The sequence below is a fragment of the Aptenodytes patagonicus genome, chromosome Z (assembly GCF_965638725.1).
Source record: "Aptenodytes patagonicus chromosome Z, bAptPat1.pri.cur, whole genome shotgun sequence".
Lineage (NCBI taxonomy): Eukaryota > Metazoa > Chordata > Aves > Sphenisciformes > Spheniscidae > Aptenodytes > Aptenodytes patagonicus.
Window position 1 is genome coordinate 67,040,035 of NC_134982.1, and position 22,718 is coordinate 67,062,752.

The 22,718-nt window shown below is 42.7% G+C and overlaps 1 protein-coding gene and 1 long non-coding RNA gene across 4 annotated transcripts in view; one reads left to right on the forward strand and one right to left on the reverse strand.

Moving 5' to 3' along the window:
• The window catches only part of GRAMD2B (GRAM domain containing 2B), a 45,249-nt gene extending 31,099 nt beyond the window's left edge, over positions 1–14,150 (reverse strand). For 2 of the 3 annotated variants that reach the window (XM_076362337.1, XM_076362336.1), the window contains exon 1: positions 13,974–14,150. In XM_076362337.1, the coding sequence (XP_076218452.1) occupies positions 13,974–14,098 (125 nt within the window). In that variant the 5' untranslated portion in view covers positions 14,099–14,150. Of the gene's footprint in view, positions 1–2,288; positions 2,419–13,973 lie in introns of those variants that run through there. The other variant, XM_076362338.1, reaches the window with a different exon arrangement.
• Positions 2,548–5,372, forward strand: LOC143172669 (uncharacterized). Its single transcript, XR_012997384.1, has 3 exons — positions 2,548–2,933; positions 3,585–3,684; positions 5,282–5,372. It is a non-coding gene; the product is annotated as an uncharacterized LOC143172669 (long non-coding RNA).
• Positions 14,151–22,718: the final 8,568 nt, after the last annotated feature.

Sequence of the window (22,718 nt, forward strand, 5' to 3'; positions counted from 1 at the left end):
TAAGATTCTCCTCTTGTTCTTCAGCTGAACAATCCCCCCTGTAGCTTCACGTTAGTCAAACCAAAGTGACTTAGTTTCTGAGGTTAACTCACAGTCAAATGAACATGACCGTTTCTCAGAAGGATCCAGCTACCAGTTAAATGGGACTGCAAATAAATTCCAACTTTGTTTCCAGCCAGCAAATGCTTAAACAATTTTCTACTTTAAGAGAAAGCATTTCAACTTTTTTGCCTACCCCAGTCTTTTCACCCTCCTGCTGCCCAGGCTAGTATTGCTGGACACTGTAGCTTGCAGCGTAACACACTGCCTAGCTTTCCCCTGCATGACACCCATCTTCTACTGAACAACAAAAATTGACAGCTAAAAGAAGGAGAGTCATAGTGAGTGAGACTTCTCCTTTACCACACTGGTTAAGACTGACCTCACTTCTACAACTGCAGCTGATTCAGCACTGAAAGATTAAACACCTGGGGACAAAATAGAGGGTCAGTTAGCTGGCACACGTGCAATGTCTCTGACATCAAGCTTTCTACATGCCATCTTAGATTCCTAGTCCTGTTCTCAAGAGAAAAATCAGATATAGACCTTGCATACCTGAAGAACTTCATGAAGTTCACTGGCATAATTCTGTGTAGGGGATCGTGACCCAAGGCTTGAAGTCAGAAGGCTCTAGAGAAGGTCAGGGAATTATGTCTCGTTTATAATGTGAAGTCACTGATGTGACTACACCATACAGGATAAAGGACACTCAGAATACACTTTGATTCCAAGTGCTCTCTAACAAGCAAGTTATTTCTGGCAACAGATTTCACTGAGATACATACTTTGGGAACACACCCGCCTAGAGACCAGGGATACAACAGTTGGGGGGGGGGGGGGGGAAAACAAACCCAAAACAAAAAAACCCCCACAGACCTTCTCAGAGTTTCTTTCCAGAGAAAGAGCTAGTTGCTGGTAACTTGTTCTCCTTTCTCCTGGAGGCTGTTTAAGATTAAATCTTTGTGAAGAAAAGTTCTCTGAAGATGGGAATCATCCCAGATCAGGAGAAAGTCAAAAGAAAAAAAAAAGTGAGGAGAAAGCCCCAGATTTTTTAGTTTCTTCTTTCATGGATGCTTAACTTCTCAAACAGCATCCTTGGGACTGCCAAGTCCCACGTGAATTGGGAGCCTGGTATGAAATCAGACAGCTGCTTGATTCCCACAAGGTTTTCACGTGACGGTCAGTACCATGGCATACAAGAACCTAAACAACTTCAGACCTCCACAGGAAGCCAAAGACCAATGCAGGAGATGCAGCCTTTAACCCCTGATATCCCCAGCCACCATCAGAGGCTAGGAAGCTCAGCGGCCTCGGGGGAGTGCGGGGAGTCCTCCTGCCCGTGGAAGGGGAAGCCCTCTGACTTCCCTACCTTCCATCAGTTAGCCTAAGCAGCTTTTACCAGCCAGCAAGGCCTCCGCTTCCTCCCAAAGAATATTAAGTATTTTTGATCTCTTCACCTGCTCAATTTTTACATACCTCTCAGGTTAAAAAGCAGAAGGAGGCCTGGTATGGGTACAGCTGCGCTGGGTGAGGAGTGCAGTGGGGAACCACGCCAAGGCAGGTGAGTGCCCACTGCTTTGCCGGGGTGCCTGGTCCTGTCTCTGTCTGGGACAGAAGTCAGACTGAACTCCCATTTTACTGCATCTTGCCTGTATCAAAGTTTGTGAACTTTCAACAAAGTTCTGGGTTTTCCTGGCACCCAGAGGAGAGGATCACAGCTTCCCACTGGAACCCATGCACGTTACTGTAAGTGATAAAGCACAGCTGCTGGATTTCTGTGCCACGACAGAGAAGGATTTCCATGCTGTTGCATGAAATTACTAGAAGCAATATTTACATGCCTTGCTCCTAAAAGTACGACATCGGAGTTTAACGCTGTGCTCGCGGTCGCCTCCTGGAGAGCGCAGACCTCGGCTGAGCGGAGGTGTTCGTGCTGCATTTAAGCCTGGACGCGGAGACCCCTTGGCGACTGTTCCCTATGAACTTCAAACCAAAGCCGACGCCCAGAACAGCGAAGCCCCCACCGCGCCGCCGAGTCCAACGCCCGCCGCCCCGGGGGGCTCCCCCGGCCGCCGCTGCCCGCCGTCGCCTCACAGGGCCCGGCCGCCACCGTGACTCCGCCGAGCAACTCTCCGCGACCGCCTCTTCCCTGCCGGGCGGCCCGGCCAGAAGCCGCGGCCCCCGCAGGACTGCGCGGGGTCCCCGCGGGCGGGCGGCCGGCCGCCCCTCCCGGTCCGGGCAGTACTCACAGCCGCAAGGCGCCCCTGTTTTCCCGCCTCCCGGCGGCCCGCGCAGCCTTCGGCTCCTCCGCATCGCACCGCTGCTCGGTCATGAGCACCATCGGCACCGCACAGCACGACACAGCCGGCCGCCGCCGCACGGCACTCAACCGGCGGGCCAGGCCGCCCCGCCCCCGCCCCGGCCGCCCCGCCCCGGGGCGGGCCCCGCCGCCGCCGCCGTCGCCGCCGCCGTCCTGGGCCGGCTGGAGCCGGAGCGCGGGGCCGCGGCGGTAAGCCGCTGAAAACCGGTTCAGCCGGTCCGCCCGGGGGCTGGCTGCCGCGTCGGGCCGCGGCGGGGAGGTCGGTCCCGGTTGCGGCCGCGAAATGAATGACGCGGCCCCGGCGGCGGCAGCCCGCGCTCCCCGCGTGGCCGATCCGCTACGCGCCTTAAATTATCGCGTGAGACGCTGCCTCCCGCTGGCTCGAACAAAAGGTGTCCTTAATGTTTTATACGGGGCGACAGGAGGTGCGGTTTCACGCACACACGGCCTGAGGAGGGAAGGTGGAGGTGACCGGCGGCCGGGGCCCTGAGGTGAAGGCAGCCGGGCCAGACAGCGTATGGCGCGGCGCACACGGCTGACTGGCTCAGCCTGAGAGAGAGCTTGCAGGCCGGCAGTAAGTCACAGAAAACGTCCTTCCGCAGGTTTCTGTCAGAGCGTTTCCCTGGTGTCTCTTAGAATCAGGCGGTAGTCCAAATACCAATGCTGGCCTCCAGACAGCTGTACTAACGTGAACTTCTGTGGTGATGTGCTGATACTTCCATCTGTGGCTGCTGCAGGTGTTTTTTTGTTTCCTTTCTCTTCAGCAGCACCCCAGGCTGGTTTGTCTGCCCACGAAATGACTATGTTGTGCAAAAAACAGAGTGAGCATAGCCCTTCCCCCAGCTGTGTGAGGTTTTGGGTTCCTTGGGAATTGTTCTCATATCAGTGTGTGCGACCAAGGCATGCACGGTATATCTGGAATCAGTAGGAATAGTGACTGCCTACACTTCATCTTGTTTTTGGAGGCCTTTCATTGCACTGGAGGGGTATCGGTTGCTATTTTAGTTCTAATTTTGAGGCTGAAGGCAGACTTGTGGTTTACCTCTTGTGTAGCTCTACCCACTCCAGCAGAACAATGCTGGTTTACAGTCAGTGAGAATCTGACTTTTAGATATTTGAACAAAGAAAATCAGCTGCCTTTTGAGTGCTTAGATTTTCAGTCTCTGGCAGATTTAGCTACAGGAGATAAATGCTACTGCTGACTGTTTTGTTCACTCATCTCCAGAGGTTCCTGCCTCTACCACAGTGGTGTAAGAACTGGAAAGGAGCTGCGTGGTCCGTGGAGCTCAGTCTCTGTTTTAGTTTTGTCTGGCTCCATTGTCAAGGTATGCAAAGCTGTCTGTTTTAATTAGTCAAGGTATTCACTGTAGAAGAAACTTACATTCAAATAAATTGATGCCTGCAGCCTAGACACTGAAAATGAATCCTTACTAAATACTTTGTTCCATATCACGATATCTTAACTCTTGACAAGAGGCTTGGTTCTGGCAAATTTTCAATACATGCCTCTGGTGGATTTTGTTATTATCTGTTAGTGACAGTGGAAGTAATAAGCAATTACTATAGCTTGTGTTTTTTGGAGGTTTTGAAAAAGAAACTCTGTGGCCAAGCTTTGTCAAACTGCATGGTGCAGCAACTCCAGAGCGAGAGGACACACTCCCGAGTGATAAAAGTCCTGAATGCCAGGATTCTCAGTAATATGTATGAGGAGTGCCTTATATTAAACAATCAAATGTGCAGCTGCTTATGTGGGTGAAAAATACTTGAAAACCTTATGCTTTTATTTTGATATGTTGTGGCAAGTCTTACATACGCAAAAGAAGCACAAAGGACCTTTTACTGTACAGTTATAATTGCTCATGTATACAGATACAGTAAAGCAAATATGTGAAGATCAAGCTGTCACCAAGAGAGACCCATTGTTGTGTGAAAATCTGGACTGTGTTTTTCTCTAATTGGTGAAGTGCAGATTGGGGAGAGAAAGAGAAATTAGTGTACTATAAAATTACCGATTACTGTTTAATGCTTGCAGTACTGGTGGTGCCATGTAGGCAAAAATTGACACATTCCTGCTCTGAAGAGACGACATTAAGCCTCAGAGAGGGTTGAGGGTTTTTAATGATCAGGACCTTCAACATTATGTATAACACAGCAAAGGATGAAAAACTAGAGATGAAATAATAGGAAAAACTTTCATTGTGAAAAAAGATTCAAGATACATATGAAATCACAGAAAAGCAGAATGGGGAGAGACTCACCAAGTCATCAAGTTCATTCCCTATCCCAAGGCAAGGCCTGCTATTCCTGTGTCATTCCTGACAAGACACTTGTCTAAGTTGTTCTTAAAAGTCAGCAGTGTATCCAGGCAATCAATTCCAGTGTTTGCTGGAAGGGGAAGTCCTCCTTAATCTCTAACATGATCCTGAATCCTTCTTGCTGAAATTTAAAGCCGTTGCTTCTTAATTTATTCAATATGAAGAACAGTGAAAAACTGTCTCCCAATTCCCCCCATTTTCTTCTTCTCTGTAGCCTAAGATAAAAGGTATAAATTGTGTTTTCTGGACTTCTTTTTCCCTATGAACTGTCTCTAATAGGCTCAGATCTTTTTGGAAGTGCAGTGCCCCAAGCTGGAGACCAGAAGGCTTATGAAGGCTGAATAGAGGCAAGGTTAAAAGATCGCTTTATCTGTCCTATAAACTAACAACTACCATTGTTTATATTTTCATAGTAAAGTGTTTACGTGTTTCACAGCAGCGTGAGGCTGGCTGAGGTTTAATTGTTGAACCACTATGACCTGGTGAAGCTTTTATAAAGGACAACTGAGATGCTGTTCTCTTCTAGTACATTAGCAGCTGATTGTTAGATTTTACTAAGTATGGCCTTCTAAATACCCTTTTTGAATTTCACTCTTGTTTTTTTCAGACTGTTTCTTCAATTTATCAAAATAATTATGAATCCTGTCTTGAATGACGTGAGAAAAGGAAGAGTAAGGGAGCCCAATGAGGCACACTGGAAAGGTCAGTATAAAAAGTAGTAGGACTGCTACCCATGCCTAGAGATTCGTGGATAGGATAGTGCCGATGAATTATAAAAAAGACAATCTAGCTGGAAATAAACAGGGTTAGAGATTGTCTTAATCAACAGTATTTACGTATCTTGGGTGTTTATTTCAGTACAGTCATCAAGGCTGTTCATAAAGTATTTCTCAGCTTATATGGTGAGTATCAGCATGCCTAAATGTGAGGAAACTTCCTTGGGAAGGAACAAAGCAGAAAATGAGTACAGTGATTTCTGGCATTCTGTATACTTTGGGCACATTTCTCCTCAGTAGAGAATTTTTCTGTACTTCCTTGCAGGTGCGAAAAGGTACAAAGAGATACAGCCTTAATGGTACCTGAATACAGGTACTTTTGGATTATAGGTCATTGTATGTCTTGTCTTCAGTTTTCTATGCGATATTCTGCATTGGTAGGATTCTGTGAAAGCCACCCAAATGCCTTGGAAGCCATTAAGTGATGAAAGACCAGCTAAATAAGTCCTTATATTATTCTGTTGAAATATGATAGGAAAACAGACTTACGTTAGATACCATAGAAATAGAAGCTGTGATAGTATGAGACACAAACTAATAGACATTTGAAAAGATGTTGAAACAGTGAAAAATTTTGATTTCTAGAATATATGCAAGTCAGCCACAAGCCAGAGTGAAATGGCTTACAGCTTGGGAGGTGCAGAGTAGAAAAGACAAAAAAACTGCACTAAAAGAGTGGTGCAGCATTGGAAGAGGTTGCTTAGACAGGCTGTAGACTCTGTCTTTGGAGGTTACAAGACCCAGCTAGCCAAAGCCGTACCTGATCTGATCTGGTGTGGGTGATACTCCTGCCTCAAGCAGGAACGTTCAGAAACATCTGCAAGTCAGTCAGCATACTTGAAGTATGCTCAAAATAAATGGAGGTCCTAAATAGTCTGTAGAAGATAACTAGGGCCAGAACACGGTGAGTGGTGCAATTTTGTAAGGAGTGAAAAGCAGTTTTGGCCAGTTAATCCCCGTTCCTTGCCTGGATTAAGAGGTTAGTAATTCATTTGTTTTTAAAAGCGTGAGATTGCTTTATAGAGACCTTTATCAGGTGATTGGTTTCTTCTGAGCAGCTTGCTAGAAGTCCTATCTGCCTATCCGTTCCTGTTTCTTCTTTAAAGGAGCCTGGATTACTGTATTGATTGAACTCCCCTTTGGACAGGGAAGTGCATAGGGCATATGAAGTAAGCTGGGCTGAAAGCTAGTTAGAACATTTCTCACCACAAATGGTGAGGCATGCTGAGGCTGTTTGTTGCGGCTAAATACTGAAGCAATTGGATGAAATAGACTACACTACCATTATGTACTGTAGCACCCAGCAGGAAAAAGGAGAGACATTCTCACACAAAACTTCTGGGGTATTAGTAATGTGGCGTCAGCCCCCCTCACAGTGAATGTGTAACACATTGTACTTGTACTTCACTGGCAGATTTACTGCCATTTTGATACCAATGACCTTCACAAAACTTACTGTGTAGAGTCACAGGAGACATGCTGCATACTGTGCATCTTACCGGTGTGTCTTACTGTGTGTCAAAAGAACAGTATGGGAAGGAGGGTTAATGGCAAAACACAGTGGAACTGGTGAAGTAAAGGAACATTCATCTCTCTCCAAATTGTTCATGACAACTTTCTTATATTCTGAAAGAAGCAACCTTGTGACATGTAATAGTTCAGTTCTGCTACCTATGAGGTGGCACTCAGCCAGTTGGCACTTTGCTGAAAAACACAGGTCACTGTCTCCTCTTAGTTCATGAGAAAAAACGCAGTCATGGCGTACTTTCCAAGCAGTATGTTGCTCTGGATGCCTCATGGATGGCATTGTTAGGATGGCATTGTTAGAATGTTGTGATGCCTACATCTTGTCATTTATAATGAAAGTACCAAATCCCATGGCAGTGAAATCCATTTTTCTGCATTTAGAATCATAGAATGAATCATAGAATGGTTTGGGTTGGAAGGCACCTTAAAGATCATCTAGTTCCAACCTCCCTGGCATGGGCAGGGACACCTTCCACTAGACCAGGTTGCTCAAAGCCCCATCCAACCTGGCCTTGAACACTTCCAGGGATGGGACATCCACAACTTCTCTGGGCAACCTGTTCCAGGGTCTCACCACCCTCATAGTGAAGAATTTCTTCCTTATATCTAATCTAAATCTACCCGCTTTCAGTTTAAAGCCATTACCCCTTGTCCTATCACTACATGCCCTTGTAAAAAGTCCCTCTCCAGCTTTCTTGCAGGCCCCCTTCAGGTACTGGAAGGCTGCTATAAGGTCTCTGTGGAGCCTTTTCTTCTCCAGGCTGAACAACACCGACTCTTTCAGCCTGTCTTCATAGGAGAGGTGTTCCAGCCCTCTGATCATCTTCATGGCCTTCCTCTGGACCTGCTCTAACAGGTCCATGTCCTTCTTATATTGGGGGCCCTAGAGCTGAATGCCATACTCCAGGTGGGGTCTCACAAGTGCGGAATAGAGGGGGAGAATCGCCTCCCTTGACCTGCTGGTCACACTTCTTTTGATGCAGCCCAGGATATGGTTGGCTTTCTGGGCTGCAAGCACACATTACCGGGTCATGTTGAGCTTCTCATCAACCAACACCCCCAAGTCCTTTTCCTCAGGGCTGCTCTCAATCCATTTTCCGCCCAGCCTGTATTTGTGCTTGGGATTGCCCTGACCCATGTGCAGGACCTTGCACTTCGCCTTGTTGAACTTCATGAGGTTCGCACCGGCCCTCCTCTCAAGCCTGTGCAGGTCCCTCTGGATGGCATCCCTTCCCTCCAGCATGTTGACTGTACCACACAGCTTGGTGGTGTTGGCAAACTTGCTGAGGGTGCACTCAATCCACTGTCCTGTGTTGCTGACAAAGATGTTGAACACCCCCGGTCCCAATACTGCTGACCCCTGAGGAACACCACTCATCACTGGTCTCCACTTGGACATTGAGCTGTTGACTGCAACTCTTTGAGTGCAACCATCCAGCCAATTCCTTATCCACCGAGTGGTCCATCCGTCAAATCCACGTCTCTCCAATTTAGAGACAAGGATGTCGTGTGGAACAGTGTCAAATGCTTTGCACAAGTCCAGGTAGATGACGTCAATTGCTCTTCCCTTACCCATCAACACTGTAACCCTGTCGTAGGCGGCCACCAAATTTGTCAGGCACAATTTGCCCTTAGTGAAGCCGTGTTGGTTGTCACCAGTCACCTCCTTATTTTCCATGTGCCTCACCATAGCTTCCAGGAGGATCTGCTCCATGATCTTGCCAGGCACAGAGGTGAGACTGACTGGCCTGTAGTTCCCCGGGTCTTCCTTTTTTCCCTTTTTAAAAATGGGGGTTATGGTTCCCCTTTCCCAGTCAGTGGGAACTTCACTGGACTGCCACAACTTCTCAAATATGATGGATAGTGGCTTAGCAACTTAATCCACCAGTTCCCTCAGGACCTGCGCATGGATGTCATCAGGTCCCATGGACTTGTGCACCTTCAGGTTCCTTAGATGGTCTCGAACCTGATGTTCTCCCACAGTGGGTGGCTCTTCATTCTCCCAGTCCCCGCCTTTGCCTCCTGCGCCTTGGGCGGTGTGACTTGAGCACTTGCTGGTGAAGACTGAGGCAAAAAAAGTCATTGAGTACCTCCGCCTTCTCCATATCCCAGGTAACCAGGTCTCCCGTTTCATTCCGGAGAGGGCCCTTATTTTCCCTCGTCTTCCTTTTATCCCTGACATACCTATAGAAGCTTTTCTTGTTGCCCTTGACATCCCTGGCCAGATTTAATTCTATCAGGGCTTTAGGTTTCCTAACCTGATCCCTGGCTGCTCGGACAACTTCTCTGTATTCCTCCCGGGCTACCTGTCCTCGCTTCCACCCTCTGTAGGCTTCCTTTTTGTGTTTGAGTTTGTCCAGGAGCTCCTTGTCCATCCATGCAGGCCTCCTGGCGTTTTTGCCTGACTTTCACTTTGTTGGGATGCATTGCTCATGAGCTTGGAGGAGGTGATCCTTGAGTATTACCCAGCCCTCTTGGGCCCCTCTTCCCTCCAGGGCTTTGTCCCATGGCACTCTACCTAGCAGATCCCTGAAGAGGCCAAAGTCTGCTCTCCTGAAGTCCAGGATAGTGAGCTTGCTGTGCGCCCTCCTCGGTGCCCTAAGGATCTTGAACTCCACCATTTCGTGGTCACTGCAGCCCAGGCTGCCCTTGAGCTTCACATTCCCCACCGGCCCCTCCTTGTTGGTGAGAACAAGGTCCAGCACAGCACTTGTCCTTGTTGGCTCCTCTGCCACTTGGAGAAGAAAGTTATCATCAACGCATTCCAGGAACCTCCTGGATTGCTTATGCCCTGCTGCGTTGTCCCTCCAACAGATGTTGGGGTGGTTGAAGTCCCCCATGAGGACCAGGGCTTGTGAATGTGAGGCTGCTCCTATCTGTCTATAGTGGGCCTCATCTGCTCGTTTTTCCTGGTCGGGTGACCTGTAGCATTTATAACCGTCATTTAATATATTGGCCAGCTAGGCAGGAAAAGATAAATACAAATATTGCTTCTTCTATCCCGGTGGATCAGCTTAGCTTGATTTGTTGCCCTCTGCTTATAAATGTCCAAAGGAAATCCTGGGTGACATCCAAGTGTGACATCACTGTATACAGATGACACAGACAAAAATTTCAATCCAGGTGCACCAGTATGTTTAAGACATCAAACAGATTACGTGCATCTAATGAATAATGTACATGCATGTGTGTAATTATTGAATCTGTGTATCATAAAGGAATATACATGGATACCTCTTTGAACAAGATATGCATGCATGCAAACATTCATGGTATATCTAAATATGGTGATCATTTTGTTCAGAGAAACCTTTAGTCATCTGGCAGTCTCTGAAGAGCGGCAGTATATTATGTTAAGTATGTAAGAAAGGGAAAGTTAGCACAGCTTCTTTGAGGATACAGTGAATCTTCCACAAGAAAAAATAGTGCCTAGACTTTCCAGGAGCTTAGGAAAGGATTGCTGTATTCTGAGGAGAGGAAGGTTAAAGTGAGGGATGCAAGATAATGTGAAAGAATGAATCATGCTATCAGTTGTCTCACAGTCTTTACATCAGATGGGCTTGTGAATAATAAGCTATTCTACTGAGTCAGACAGACTTACTGTTTTGTCTTATTTAGAACTAGGAGCTATATTACTCTGGGGGAAAAAAACCCCGTAGATATGTCTTGCACAGCAAGGCCACATAGGGTGAATGCCAAATCCCAGGTGCAAGCCTTTGAGCAGTACAGTGGTTGCCAGTGTTTCAGGTGCTCGTAATTGAGCTATAAAGACAATACACCTTTTAGACGATGGTAGATACGTGCTTATCTCTTTAACATGACTGCTTGGATTAGTCTGAACTAAGCCTCAGCCTTACAGCAGTGCATTGGATGTTTCTGAGGGGTATAATTTCAATGCAGAAGTAAATTTCCTTAAAAAACGTTCACATTCCTATCCAAAAATCTTCAGAGAGAAAACCTGAATGTACGGATCCCTTCTTGTGTCCAAACAAAAACCCAACTGCAACAAAACAATCTTTACAGTTTATGTTACAAGTTGTTACACAGTTTTTCTGTTATTCTGCTGTATGCAAAAGATAGGTAAATATTAATGCGAGATCACAGATGGAAAATGCAAGTATTGTATTTACTTGATTTACGCATTGCAATGCACCAAATGAGCTGCCAAACCAGGATTAGAGTTCAGGACCCTTTTGACTTCCATTTCCGTGACATCGCATTTAGAAAACATACCTCTCCATACTGTACTTTTTTTGTGTTTTTTTTTTAATTTATAATTTGTATCTAATATCAATGTTATTGGCAAATGCTGAATCTTCACTTTTGGTTTTTTTACAAGCATTTGATATACAACCTGCATTTGATTGTTGCTAGGGTTGATGTTAACATATGTAGCAGTATGACATTCACAGAGCTGGTGGTCAGTAGTTCTGATCTAAATTGCTTAAAAATCGCATTCTCTTGTGTTCAATGTATTTTCTTCAGGGTCATTCTGAAGATTGGTCAAAACCACACGGCTTGAGATTTTTATAAAGTTTAGGAGATCTGGATGCAGGGTATTGACTCACATTATAGGGATGGGCTCCAAAGGGGAGGCTGAGAACCCTATTGTTTTTGCCAATATTTTGATCTGGACTGCTGGAAAATGTTTTGTTCCAATGTCAACAACTCTATGCTTTCATGCTGATAAAATGCTGCATACACAATACTTATCAATACAAATCTCTGATCTATTATGCATGGCTGACACCTCAGCTATAGCTCCAGAGTCTTAATTTGCTTCTGAAATCAGTTCCGCTCTGTGTCAGGAATAACATGCTGCCATGGTGATAAACTGTGAGCTCCCCTGTCTGAAATGTTAATAACCCCCTGGATTCTGGCAAATTTGTGCCAGAATCCACATGGTGCCAATTATAGTGAGGTGAAAACAGAGGTATATAAAAACTTAGGCATTATAGTCAGTTTTTGTCCTGAGGCATGAATAATTAGGATAAACAAGAGCAATCATTAAGATAGTAAATTTTCTCTGTGGATGCATCTTCATATTTGGGAAATATGCTCTAAGTAAATAGGACTGTATTGAAAATAGTATCTAAAAATGCAGAGCCTGCACTTCTTTTTCCCAAAAGCATTTTCCCTGATTTTTCATGTGGTTCATTTTGGGTAAGTGTAATCATGACTGTGACAAACATGAAAAGCACGTTTGGTGAGAGCTCAGCCCAGCTACTAGCTCATTGTGTGCAATCATGCATTCTTCTTATGAGATTGTCTAGTATTTGCAGCCTGCTATTCCATCTTTGCTATTGATAGAGGTATAGTTTCACAGCAGGGCTCTATAATCATATTACCGAAACAGCAATTGAGTAAACTGGATTTCTAGAAGGCCTGCCCCTGCCACTCACTACTTGGCAGGCAAGTTGATTATTGAGAAATCTGAGGCAAAGGACTCTGTTCTTTGTAAGGGCTGATCACGTTGCTATCAGAGCATATATGGTAGCTTTTTGTGTACTGGTTATCTAGTGGTAAATAAAAAAAGTAGGTAAATCTCTCTGCCCAGTGTTCCGGGCTGGACGGAGAAAAGAAGGCAAACTTTCTATTGCCCCAATTAGAAGTGGTTAAACATCACCTACTTGTGTTGAACCCTGCATACGCCACTGTATGTACTCATGTCCCATGCCTAATCGGAAAATGAGATCGAGAGGCATACAAAAACAGATGTGGATGTTGTTTTAAAAAACAGGCTCTAAGTGATTAGTTCTAGGTAAAAGCCTTTGAGAGCTCTAAATAAAATTTCTGATTCCTTATTCTGTGGTCAAACTGTTGGATGTTATCTCTCTGACATTTGAGTTGGAAGAAAGGAAGTTATGCAGATACAATATTAAAAAGCCCTAATATTTCAAAAGAGGAAAAATGAGGCCAGCAGACTTATTTATACTTGTGACCCAATTAGTGATATGAGCTGCCACCCCATATAAAGAATTTGTGCACAGCTACAAAGAAATACAAGCTATAGTCACATGACTAATAGTCACATGAAGAATATGTAGAGGTGCTCCCCCCAAATCACTGTTCTGGGTGGCTGGACACTGAGCAAATATTAAGAACGGTGCTTGGTAAAGAATTTTCAAGTTTGTTAAGAACCAATAAATGTCTAAAGCTACTTTGAATAGCTTTTTAAAGCTATTTTATTCATAATGGGTTGACATAAATACTATGGATGTTTACTTGTCTCTCTCCTTCAGTAGATGGGGAAGGATAAGCGGTAAGTGCCAGTAACCCTCTGACACTGCCTTCCCTCATTTATCTATGCTAAAATGTGCATGATTTAGCCAGAACTCTTCATTACAATGAATTCCACCTCAATGTGAGTCCACAATCCAACAAGTCCACCCTTCCAAAGTAAGAAAACAGATTTCCCCTTAAAAATTGTTTGCGATTGTTCTATTAGCAAACCCTTAGCAGTATTAATTCATGCAAGCATTCAACTTCCATGAATACTGCTTGTGATTATGGCAGCATTTCTCTTGAAACATAATTTAATAAGCATTGTAAAGCTTCATATAGGCCAAAAAACACATGAAAATATTTTGTTAAATTCCTTGTTCTAACAGAGCTTACAGTTGTTTTATGCAGCAATCCACTCAAATGTCATTGATGGTATCGGATGACCTCTCAGAGGTCATTTTAAGACTTGAATTTATTAGTGTACAGTGCTATACACATTCAAAGCCCTACTTCAGTGTAATAGATAAGGAAAGAGAGAACAACACCCTTCTGTCCTCCCTTAAAAATTTCTCTTTTACAGTAGCACTTCCCTTCCCAGTGCAATCAGTAACATGAGTAAAATTATCATCTCTGCATGCATTGCCTTCTCATATTAAGCTTCCTCTTCAGGGTATTTTCACTGGTGTATTTGTCCCAGTGCCCTCCTCTGTTGCTGCCCTGTCCCCCCCGGCATCAAATACATACAGAACACTCAAATACATCAGGGTTTACCTTATAAATACTGATCCGAAACTCTCTGTAGGGCTGACTGAAGTGTCATTACTTGACTTCTGGAAGCTGTTCTGACTTTCAGAATGAAGAACGGAGTCCTCCAAGGAATTCCCTTTTCTCATCATTTTAATGGAGTTAACTGCTGTCAGGTAAGTTCAGTTCTAGAGCGATCCTTCAAACGCACAGCCTTTCACTGCTGTAGGAAGTGCAGTCTTGATGTGACTCCAGCTCAGGCTAGTTTTTAAAATCAGTTAATGAGTAACTATTGATGTGACATCATAAGGTGGTTTCTTTTTTATCCGCAGCACTTCGTAGGTTTACTTGGAAACAAAAATCATCAAACCTAGGCGCAGTGTCTCTTTGGAATGTCATTATTAATAACAATAACTTGTTTTGATGAACTAAGAGAAAGAAGGAATGTAAAACAAGAACTCTAATTCAAACGATGTTTCATTGACAGGTTTGTACCAAAAACTGTAACATGGTCTGTCATAAATTCTACTTTGTGAATTAGCTACCTGTTTTAATTACCCAAGTTCGAATAACATAACTGTATATCTTTCAGAAGTGACTATATCCACCCATCCTGACATGTCTATTGCACTTCTCCAGTGACAAATTGGTGCACACGCGTGCATGTAGCTGCTATAAAGTCAAGTCATTGCAGTTATTCTTAAATAGAGATCTTTTAATTCTCAGTGCACCAAAACCCAACTGAACAAAACCAGTTTGCCTAACCATTTTTTCCATAGCAATTGGCAAACATTAACTACAAACTTGCACAGTTTTCTGTTTGTTGAATATGACTATAATGATTAGGTTAGTCAAGGAAATGATAAGCAATGTTTCTTTAGATTGCAAGTCCTCTTACAATACCGAATTAGCACCCCAAGTCCTCCAGAAATTCCATTAAACTTCATTTAGGGCCTGCATGGTAATAAGGGTTTGTCTATGGGACTGGACAAACATGTGGAATGTAGTGCTCTTTTTCTATTCTCAGCATCTATAAATAGATTGTGAAACAACACAAATGCATTGGGACTGTTCCCAGGTTTTACTTGTAGGCTCAAAGACACCTAGTCAAACTATGATAGCTTTTTCCATGTTTGGGTGTTTTGTTTTTTTTTGTCTCTGGTTTCTTTGCCTGACTAAATACCTGGTCTTTGCTTCTTTAAATATAAAATTTATTTTGTGATCAGTATTATACAAACTGTAATGAAATCTATAAATGTGAGAAACAACAGGAGAAACGGTAACTATTAAAATACAGGATTAGCATAATAGCTAAGAAGCAAAGGTAGAGACAAAACAGGAATTTCCTTGGAAGTGAAAATTCTGAATAAATGTGAGAAGTCTTGAAAGAAAAAAAGGCGGAAAAGGAACGAAATACACACTGTTCATCATCTTAGGTATTCCCTGTGAAATGGAAAAAACTGAATACTTGTACTTCAGAGCAGTATTTAAGCTGCTTGGAAATTGAGTTGGACTTCTTGTTTTTCCCAAGTTAAATGTTCTGAATTAATGCCTCCTTCAGTAGCTATGCTATACATTTTTGGTTTCCTGCTATCTAGGCCTTTTTTTTGCTCTGATTCTGCTTGATCCTGCGTGATCATAGACTACAAACACAGGGCTGGCTAGCAAGGCAAAGTCTCTGTACTTTATTCCTCCTCCATAAAACAAATGATATAACCTTCAACAAATACAGTAAACAAAAGCTATTTTCCTCCTCTAGTCACAAGGAGAATTGGCCTTGGCTCTGTTGTGTTGTTCACATCTATCCACTTAGGATAGGAAGTCTTTATTCTTTTTAAAGGAACAAACATCCTTAAAACTGATTAGAAAACTTAAGTGACATAGTGAGCTCGTAAATCATTAATATGAAATACTTATCTTTGAAAACAAACTATTTGTATAGTAAAATGTAATGAAAACCCTTTATTAAAAGTCAGAATGGGAACTGTGTTCCTTCTGTATGTTAAAGAGCAAGTACAGAGAGAGGACAATTGAATTTTTCCCTGAATGGGTAACTGCAGGAACATTTTTAGCAAGGAGCAACCATGACACATGATTTCCTTCCTTCAAGTTTATGCATCTTTGCTGTTTTCCACAAAACAGTTAAATTCTCTTACAGAGCACTGTGCCCCCCTCTAAACTATTATATTCCATCATACACCACCACATGGTAAGTCTATGCTTTCCAGCCTGCAATTATATGACCACATCGTGTATGCCTATACTGAAGGGCTTCTAGGTTTGCCCATGCTAGTGCTATACTAACCAGGTCAGGTACTTAGCTGGTGGGTTAAATGCTTTTGTGGCTACACAGCTGGTATTGCTGAGCTAGTTTAGGCCTAGCTCAGGCCTGACTACATACAATCATAGAATCATTTAGGTTGGAAAAGACCTTTAAGATGATCAAGTCCAACCGTAAACCTAACACTGCCAAGTCCACCACATGAACTTTGTTGCAGTGACACCGGCATTAGGCATAGCCATGTAAAGCAAAACAGGCTTGTGTGAGAGTGCCCTGAGACTCTTACTGCTGCTGCTTATTAAGAGGGCTCACCTTTCTTGAGTGTTGCAGCAGTAACTGCCTGGACTGATGGAAAGAAGAGGAGCAGGCCTACAAGATGCGTTTCTGGTGGGAGCAGAGAGGTACAGTAGTGGTAGTGATGTCATTATATGCCCAAGGGATGGAGCTTTCCTTTCCTTATTATCAGGCTCAGACAACCTGAGTTTACTATTGATTTTTAGCACCTCTGCACAACTGTGATCTTGAGATGTTTTGGAGATTGTTTTGGGGCTGGAAAAGGAGGAGATGGCAGTTTGTAGTTAGGAGCCCAAAAGGGCTGACCTGATGGTGCCTGTATAAAAGATAAGACTTGAATTCATGCCATTTTTATTGGAAGGGGATCTAAGCTGTATGATCAACCTCGGGATTACCCTATTTTGGTGCAAGCGTATGCAAACCTTGTAGTTTGTAATCACTATGCAAATTTTTAAAGCAGTCAGTCACTCCCTGTCTTTCTGATTCCTGGTATCCATAAAATTTTCCAGGGGAGGTTTGGATACCCACAGAAATTTCACCTATAGAGGCGTGTGGCAGATACCGTACTTACTTTTCTTAGTTTCATATTGCTTCATATCTTTTAGCAGTAGTTAACGGACACCAATACCTTTTCTCTTTCTGATGCGGTGGATCAGGTGTGGGGAGAAGTTGATACTCCTGATGGTGTGGCTATCTGCTGTACATGGACTTCTCCCCAGAGAATTGTTCTTTATGTTCTGAAGAAATTGGTAGCTCAGTGGCTTGTAGGCTTGAATACATTTTTTGACCCTCTCTCTTGCTGTCCCGTATCATGAAAACAGCTTTTCCCTTTATTTCTTATTTTCTTCCTGTAACCTACTTTTCTTCAACTTCATATGCATATTTGGCCAAGTGTATCCTTATTTTTCTCAATTATCAAACTATGCCCTTTAATTCTGACCTTTGTCACTGACACTCCGTTATCACTTACCTGTTATATCTTGTGGAGTCTAGCACTGTTGCAATTGTTTCTGATAGGCAGAGGGAAAAAAAAAAGCTGTTGGTGTCCTTGAACCTCATACAATTTCATTCTCAGTCTGCAGTGGCCATCACTGAAAGGTTAGAATTTGTCCTGAAAAATTTACAATTCTCTTCTCTTCTTTCATCCTCTTGATTGCTGTGAATTTTTTTTTTTTTGAAGTGAGTTACTCCAGGAAAAGAATGGTAGTTTATTTTTGCTTTCTCAATTCCTGAAGTATTTCTTCTGAGAAAAGAGATACTGGGATTTATATTAGCATTGCCAATTTTGTTGCAACAATTTTAAGTCCCTATATCTTTACTAAAATGATCTCATGTTATCGGATAGGAAGAAAAAAGTGATAAATTCTGGGTATTTAAAGGGAGAAGTTTCATTTATGCTAGGAAAGCCTTTGTGCCTTGTGATAGGTAACTGCTAAGAAACTGTATAAAGATTGCAAGTCGATGATGAAGGGAGATGTTATGAAACAAATAGGTAAAGAGATGGCTGGAAATATATTCTGAACAAAACATTCAGTTTTATTACCTTCCAAGAATGAATTGAATCAACAATAAACCAGCTATTGTACTTGTGGCAGGATGTCGTACTAGTGATTTGAGATGGTAGTGAATGTTTTTATATACAACCTTAGAAAAGTTTACATCTTGGCTGGAGTGCAGCCACAAAACTTTATAGATTTTATAATAAAGAGCAGGGGAATGGATGAGTGGGTGTTTCATCAGTTTGTTCTGAGTCTCAGAATTTACAGGCCTATAAATTGGAATAAGCCTCTGCATAATTAGTCTGTTATGATCCCTAGAATAATTGGTGGGGGGGAGCAACGTTTAACTAGTAGCCTAAAGCACAGAGTTCTTGCTTTATGGGTTTGGCTCACATAATTTTGTTCTCTCTGGTATATAAAGAAGCAGCTGCTCTGATTCAGAGCTGACATTGTCTTTCATGGTTAGGATTACCTCCAGTTTTTGTTTTCTTTTTTGCTGCCTGGACCAAGCCTGTGCAAAAACTAGTATTTTTTTCTCTGAATTGTACATTTGAAAAGTGCACCTTTCCACAGATAATTTCAGAATGAAATACGGATCAGATCTAGTTCACTATAATGCTTTGGACGTTTTTAGGTAAGTTTTATATCTAGGTTCCTATATTTTATTCCTCTTCGTAATCTTAGATTTCTTGGTTTTCTTCTTGAACTTGTGTTTGATCTGTTCCACCCTATGCTTAGTCTGCAACAGTGAGATACACTCAGTTTGTATGCAGTGAGTTTTGAGTTGTGCCTGTTTCTGCTTAAACTTAAACCAGTCGTTCGCTGAGTATGTGGGATGCTACAGGCAGATACCTAGGATTGCTGTGGCTCCTTCTGTGCTGCTCTGAATGCTGGATGAGAGCAGAACTGGTAGAATCACAAACATTTATGTAGCAAGGAGACAGAAAACTTCTTCAGCTGGTCAGGTGCACTGAGAGAGGTAGATGAAAATGCAGCATAGAAGAACGACACCTAGAGGTATATAGGAATGAACTGAATGATGTGGTGTCCACGTTTGTGGTGGCTAGTGACTGTTTTTCTCTTCAGTAATCTTGTACAAACATGCACTTAAAACTATGTCTTTTTTTTGCTCTCTGGCATGGTGGTCACCTCAGTAGATGCTGTTGTGATTACTCTGGTGTATGAATGCTCACCTTCCTCTCCCTGGAGCTCCCTTATGCTCAGCTTCTGGAGCCACATAGATAGAACTTACACACTTGGAGTATTCGGGCTTATCTGTGTTTGGGAGCTTCTACTTTCAGGCAGGAAAGAGTTTTTTGTTAAAAAAAAAACCCCAAACCCCACACCCAATGAACTTGGAAGAAAGCCAAGGAGGCTTCTTTTGGGGTTGGAGAAGAGAGTTTGATATGGTGGGGTTATGAAAGGCAACTCTGACTTGGAAGATGGGGTTTGGTAAAATTTGCTTGTAACAGTAGGAAATCTTCAAGTCTAAAAATTTGGTGTACGTACAGCTTTAGTGCTTGAGCACCAGAGGCTGATAAAGAAATACAAGACAAAAAGTGTCTGAGTTTGTTGCCCTGTGTGAGTGAGAGATTTAGGTTTGTTAATAACAACAAAAAAATACATCTTCTGATTGATTGAAGGACTCCTGCTATTAATTATGCCTGGCCTGAGTGGCTTGGGTTAGAATGAGAGTATAGACTCTGTGGTAGTAAACACAAGAATATAGGCATGCGAAGCAAATAGGCTACTAGCATCTGATTTTTGCAAGGTGCTGCTTATTTGAGTGAATGGCCCATTCTTTGCCTTACGGATGTTTGCAGGATATGCTTTAGAGAGGTAAAAAAATTCAGCTTTGTAAATGTCTGCGTTTCTCATTCTTGAAGTAATGTCTAGAGGCTTGCAGTACTACCAGTCCAAGCATTAAAAAATGTGAATTGATTTTCTTTCTATTCACTTCTTTGAGTAGTGTAAGAAGATAATTAAAAAAAAAAACACAACAACTTTTATTTATGCATTTGAATCTGACGAGTTTGTCACGGTCATGTTTTCAAACTTTCTGTGGTAATGGTGAGGATTACAGCCAGGCCTGGAGTAAAATGTTGCTAAGAATGAGAAGTGACAATATCTTACCAAGCTGGTGGCTGCTGACATGAGAGGAAGAAATAAATTAAGTAAGCAGCAGTGAAATGTTGAAAATTTCTGCTTAGCCATAGTACTGTCATCTCTGAGGTGAGCTTATGCTAGCTGTCTTCTATCTAGACCTCTGCTTCATCAAACACTTCACTTGGTAAATGAGATACTGGTCTGCACAGTGTAAAATACCATTGCTGACTGTGCAGTGATACTCCTTCTTGAGGGCTGCATGGCCAAAGGCTTTAGTGAATAAAATAGGAAATTCCAGCAGTTTAGCTAGTGTAGCAGCACCAGGAAGATGCATGAGACTAATAATGTCGGTGAGATAGCAGCCGGTAATACAGTTGTCAGTAAAACAACAACAAGTTGGTAATAGGAATAAAACTCCAACAAGGCCAGCTGTAATATGTCAGTGTAGCAAATTGTTAAAACGGGAAGGGCATTTGAGACATTATACAAAACCCTACCGAGGTGAACAGAAGCTTCATCAGACTTCTAATCAGATCACTGGCAGATGGCCCTGTGCTGCAACAGTGAACTTAATTTGTAGGTAGGAAGCATAGAAAAAACCTCACTTGATAGAAACTTGCCTACAGTAATCAATAAAGACAGTCTAAACAAATCATGGATTTGGTTACTTTGATTTTCTTGGGAAGCGATTAGACTAGCCCATGAGGAAAGTAAACAGATCCAGGAAATTTAAGCACTTCAAACCTGTTTTTATGTCTTTTATAAGAAAAGTGGCAACTTACTGCTCTGATGTAGTCCTGATCAGAATATGGGCCCAGCTGTTAAATTCCATTCCTACCTCTTACCATATATTTTTATTGAGTGTAACACAAACAATAGGAGGAAGAGTTGGAGAGACAAGTTTAATCTTATGTGATTGCACAGTAGAGTGCTTCCTGAAAGTGAAATAAAAATACATGTTTTTTTAAAATTTTTTTTTTTCCTTTAGAATGTCTTTTCAGAGATAAATTTCTGTCTCTGTATATGCAAACATCTGTTTTAATGTGCTGTCTTTCTCTGTGCAACTGTGCTAAAAGCCAAACTTTTTGCCCAGGTATGGCAATTAGAAGGACCCTTGTCAAGGCAAAAAGGGGAACTTAGGTTTAGGTGCAGCTCTTTTCCCCTGAAGATTTTATTATATTTAGCTATGTACACGATTTAAATTATATAAGCCTCGCGTCTTTCTTTCTTGAAGGGCAAAGAAGAGCATAGAAATTACATTGTTCAGAAACAGTTTCAGAAGCAAACTTCCTGTTTGCAACCTGGATATTTATTTGTTTGGTTTTGCTTTTGTTTTTCCCTTGATTTGCTTAACTTCTTTCATTCCAAGACATGCTTAGGTGTTGAGCATGAGTTGCTGTAGATACTTGTCCTGCCTAGAGCATTAGTTGCTGCATTTGCCGAGTTGACTGACCTCCCTCTGTCCCTGCTGCCACTGGGAGCACAGTTGAAGTAACAGTTTAGCTCTTGTGACTGTGCACTTGTGAGAGAGGAGACTGTCTATCCAGACCTCTGGGGCTGCTTCTCTTCTAGCGTGAGAGGAGACAGTGAAATACCTGAACTGGGGGTGTCATTAAAGGCTGCTGCTGAAAACCACTGGTGGGGTGAGTTGTCATCTCAGCTGTAGCTGTAGAGCCTATCTGCTGCTGCTGCTGTGTGTCCGGTCAGCAGGTCAGGCTACGTAGTGGGGCTGCAGAGAAGGAAGGAGGCTGCAGCACTCTTCAGCAAATGGGTGAGGTGTTGGTCACATGTGTGTAGTTTTCTTTTTCTTTTTTTCTTTTTTAGGTCTTTTTTTTATCTGAAGCTAGTAGGCATACAGCCTGCAGCCTAATGGGAAGATTTAGTTTAAAGTACACATCAATGAAAACTGATTGTTGTGCCAATATTTACCATTTAAGAGAGTTTGCACCCCATCAGCTACTTATAAAGAAATTGCAATTATGCAGTGATAGGTTATAACAATAGTGCCTCATTAGTCTAAAATACCTCTGTGCATGTTCTAATGAGGAGCTTAAAACGTACAAACAGCACCTGATGAAGTTAATGCCACCTTTGAGAGTTGAGTAACAGTAGGCCTGTTTTTACAATTACATTAAGTGAAACTTGAAGATGTGAGGGTATTTGGGGGAGGTTAAAGGAACTCGGCTGATTTTGATCTAGTCTCTCTTACCAATTAATGCTGAGTGTTCGAAAAGCCTATTCAAGTCGCCCATGTCATTCAGATAAGTGAGGTAGGGAGAGCCTTCAGAACTTCAGCTCTTCAGTTTGACTAGCAATACAGGACTGTGTCCTTGGGGTCCCTAATACTTCAACTGAATTACATAAAGCTATTGTTTGGCTCAATTTGCAGTGGGTAGCATTGCTGAAAGGAGCTGAACCATGATAATTTTGGTCTGTTCATCCCTGCATGCATTCTTCAAATGATCGTAACTGGGGTGAGGTTTTTAGCAACCTGCTTTACATGTCTGTTTTAATATTCTTACGGCAATTTTTCCTATCCCTTGAATGAGACTGAACAAAATATAAAACAGATTAATGCAACAAAGTTGGCAA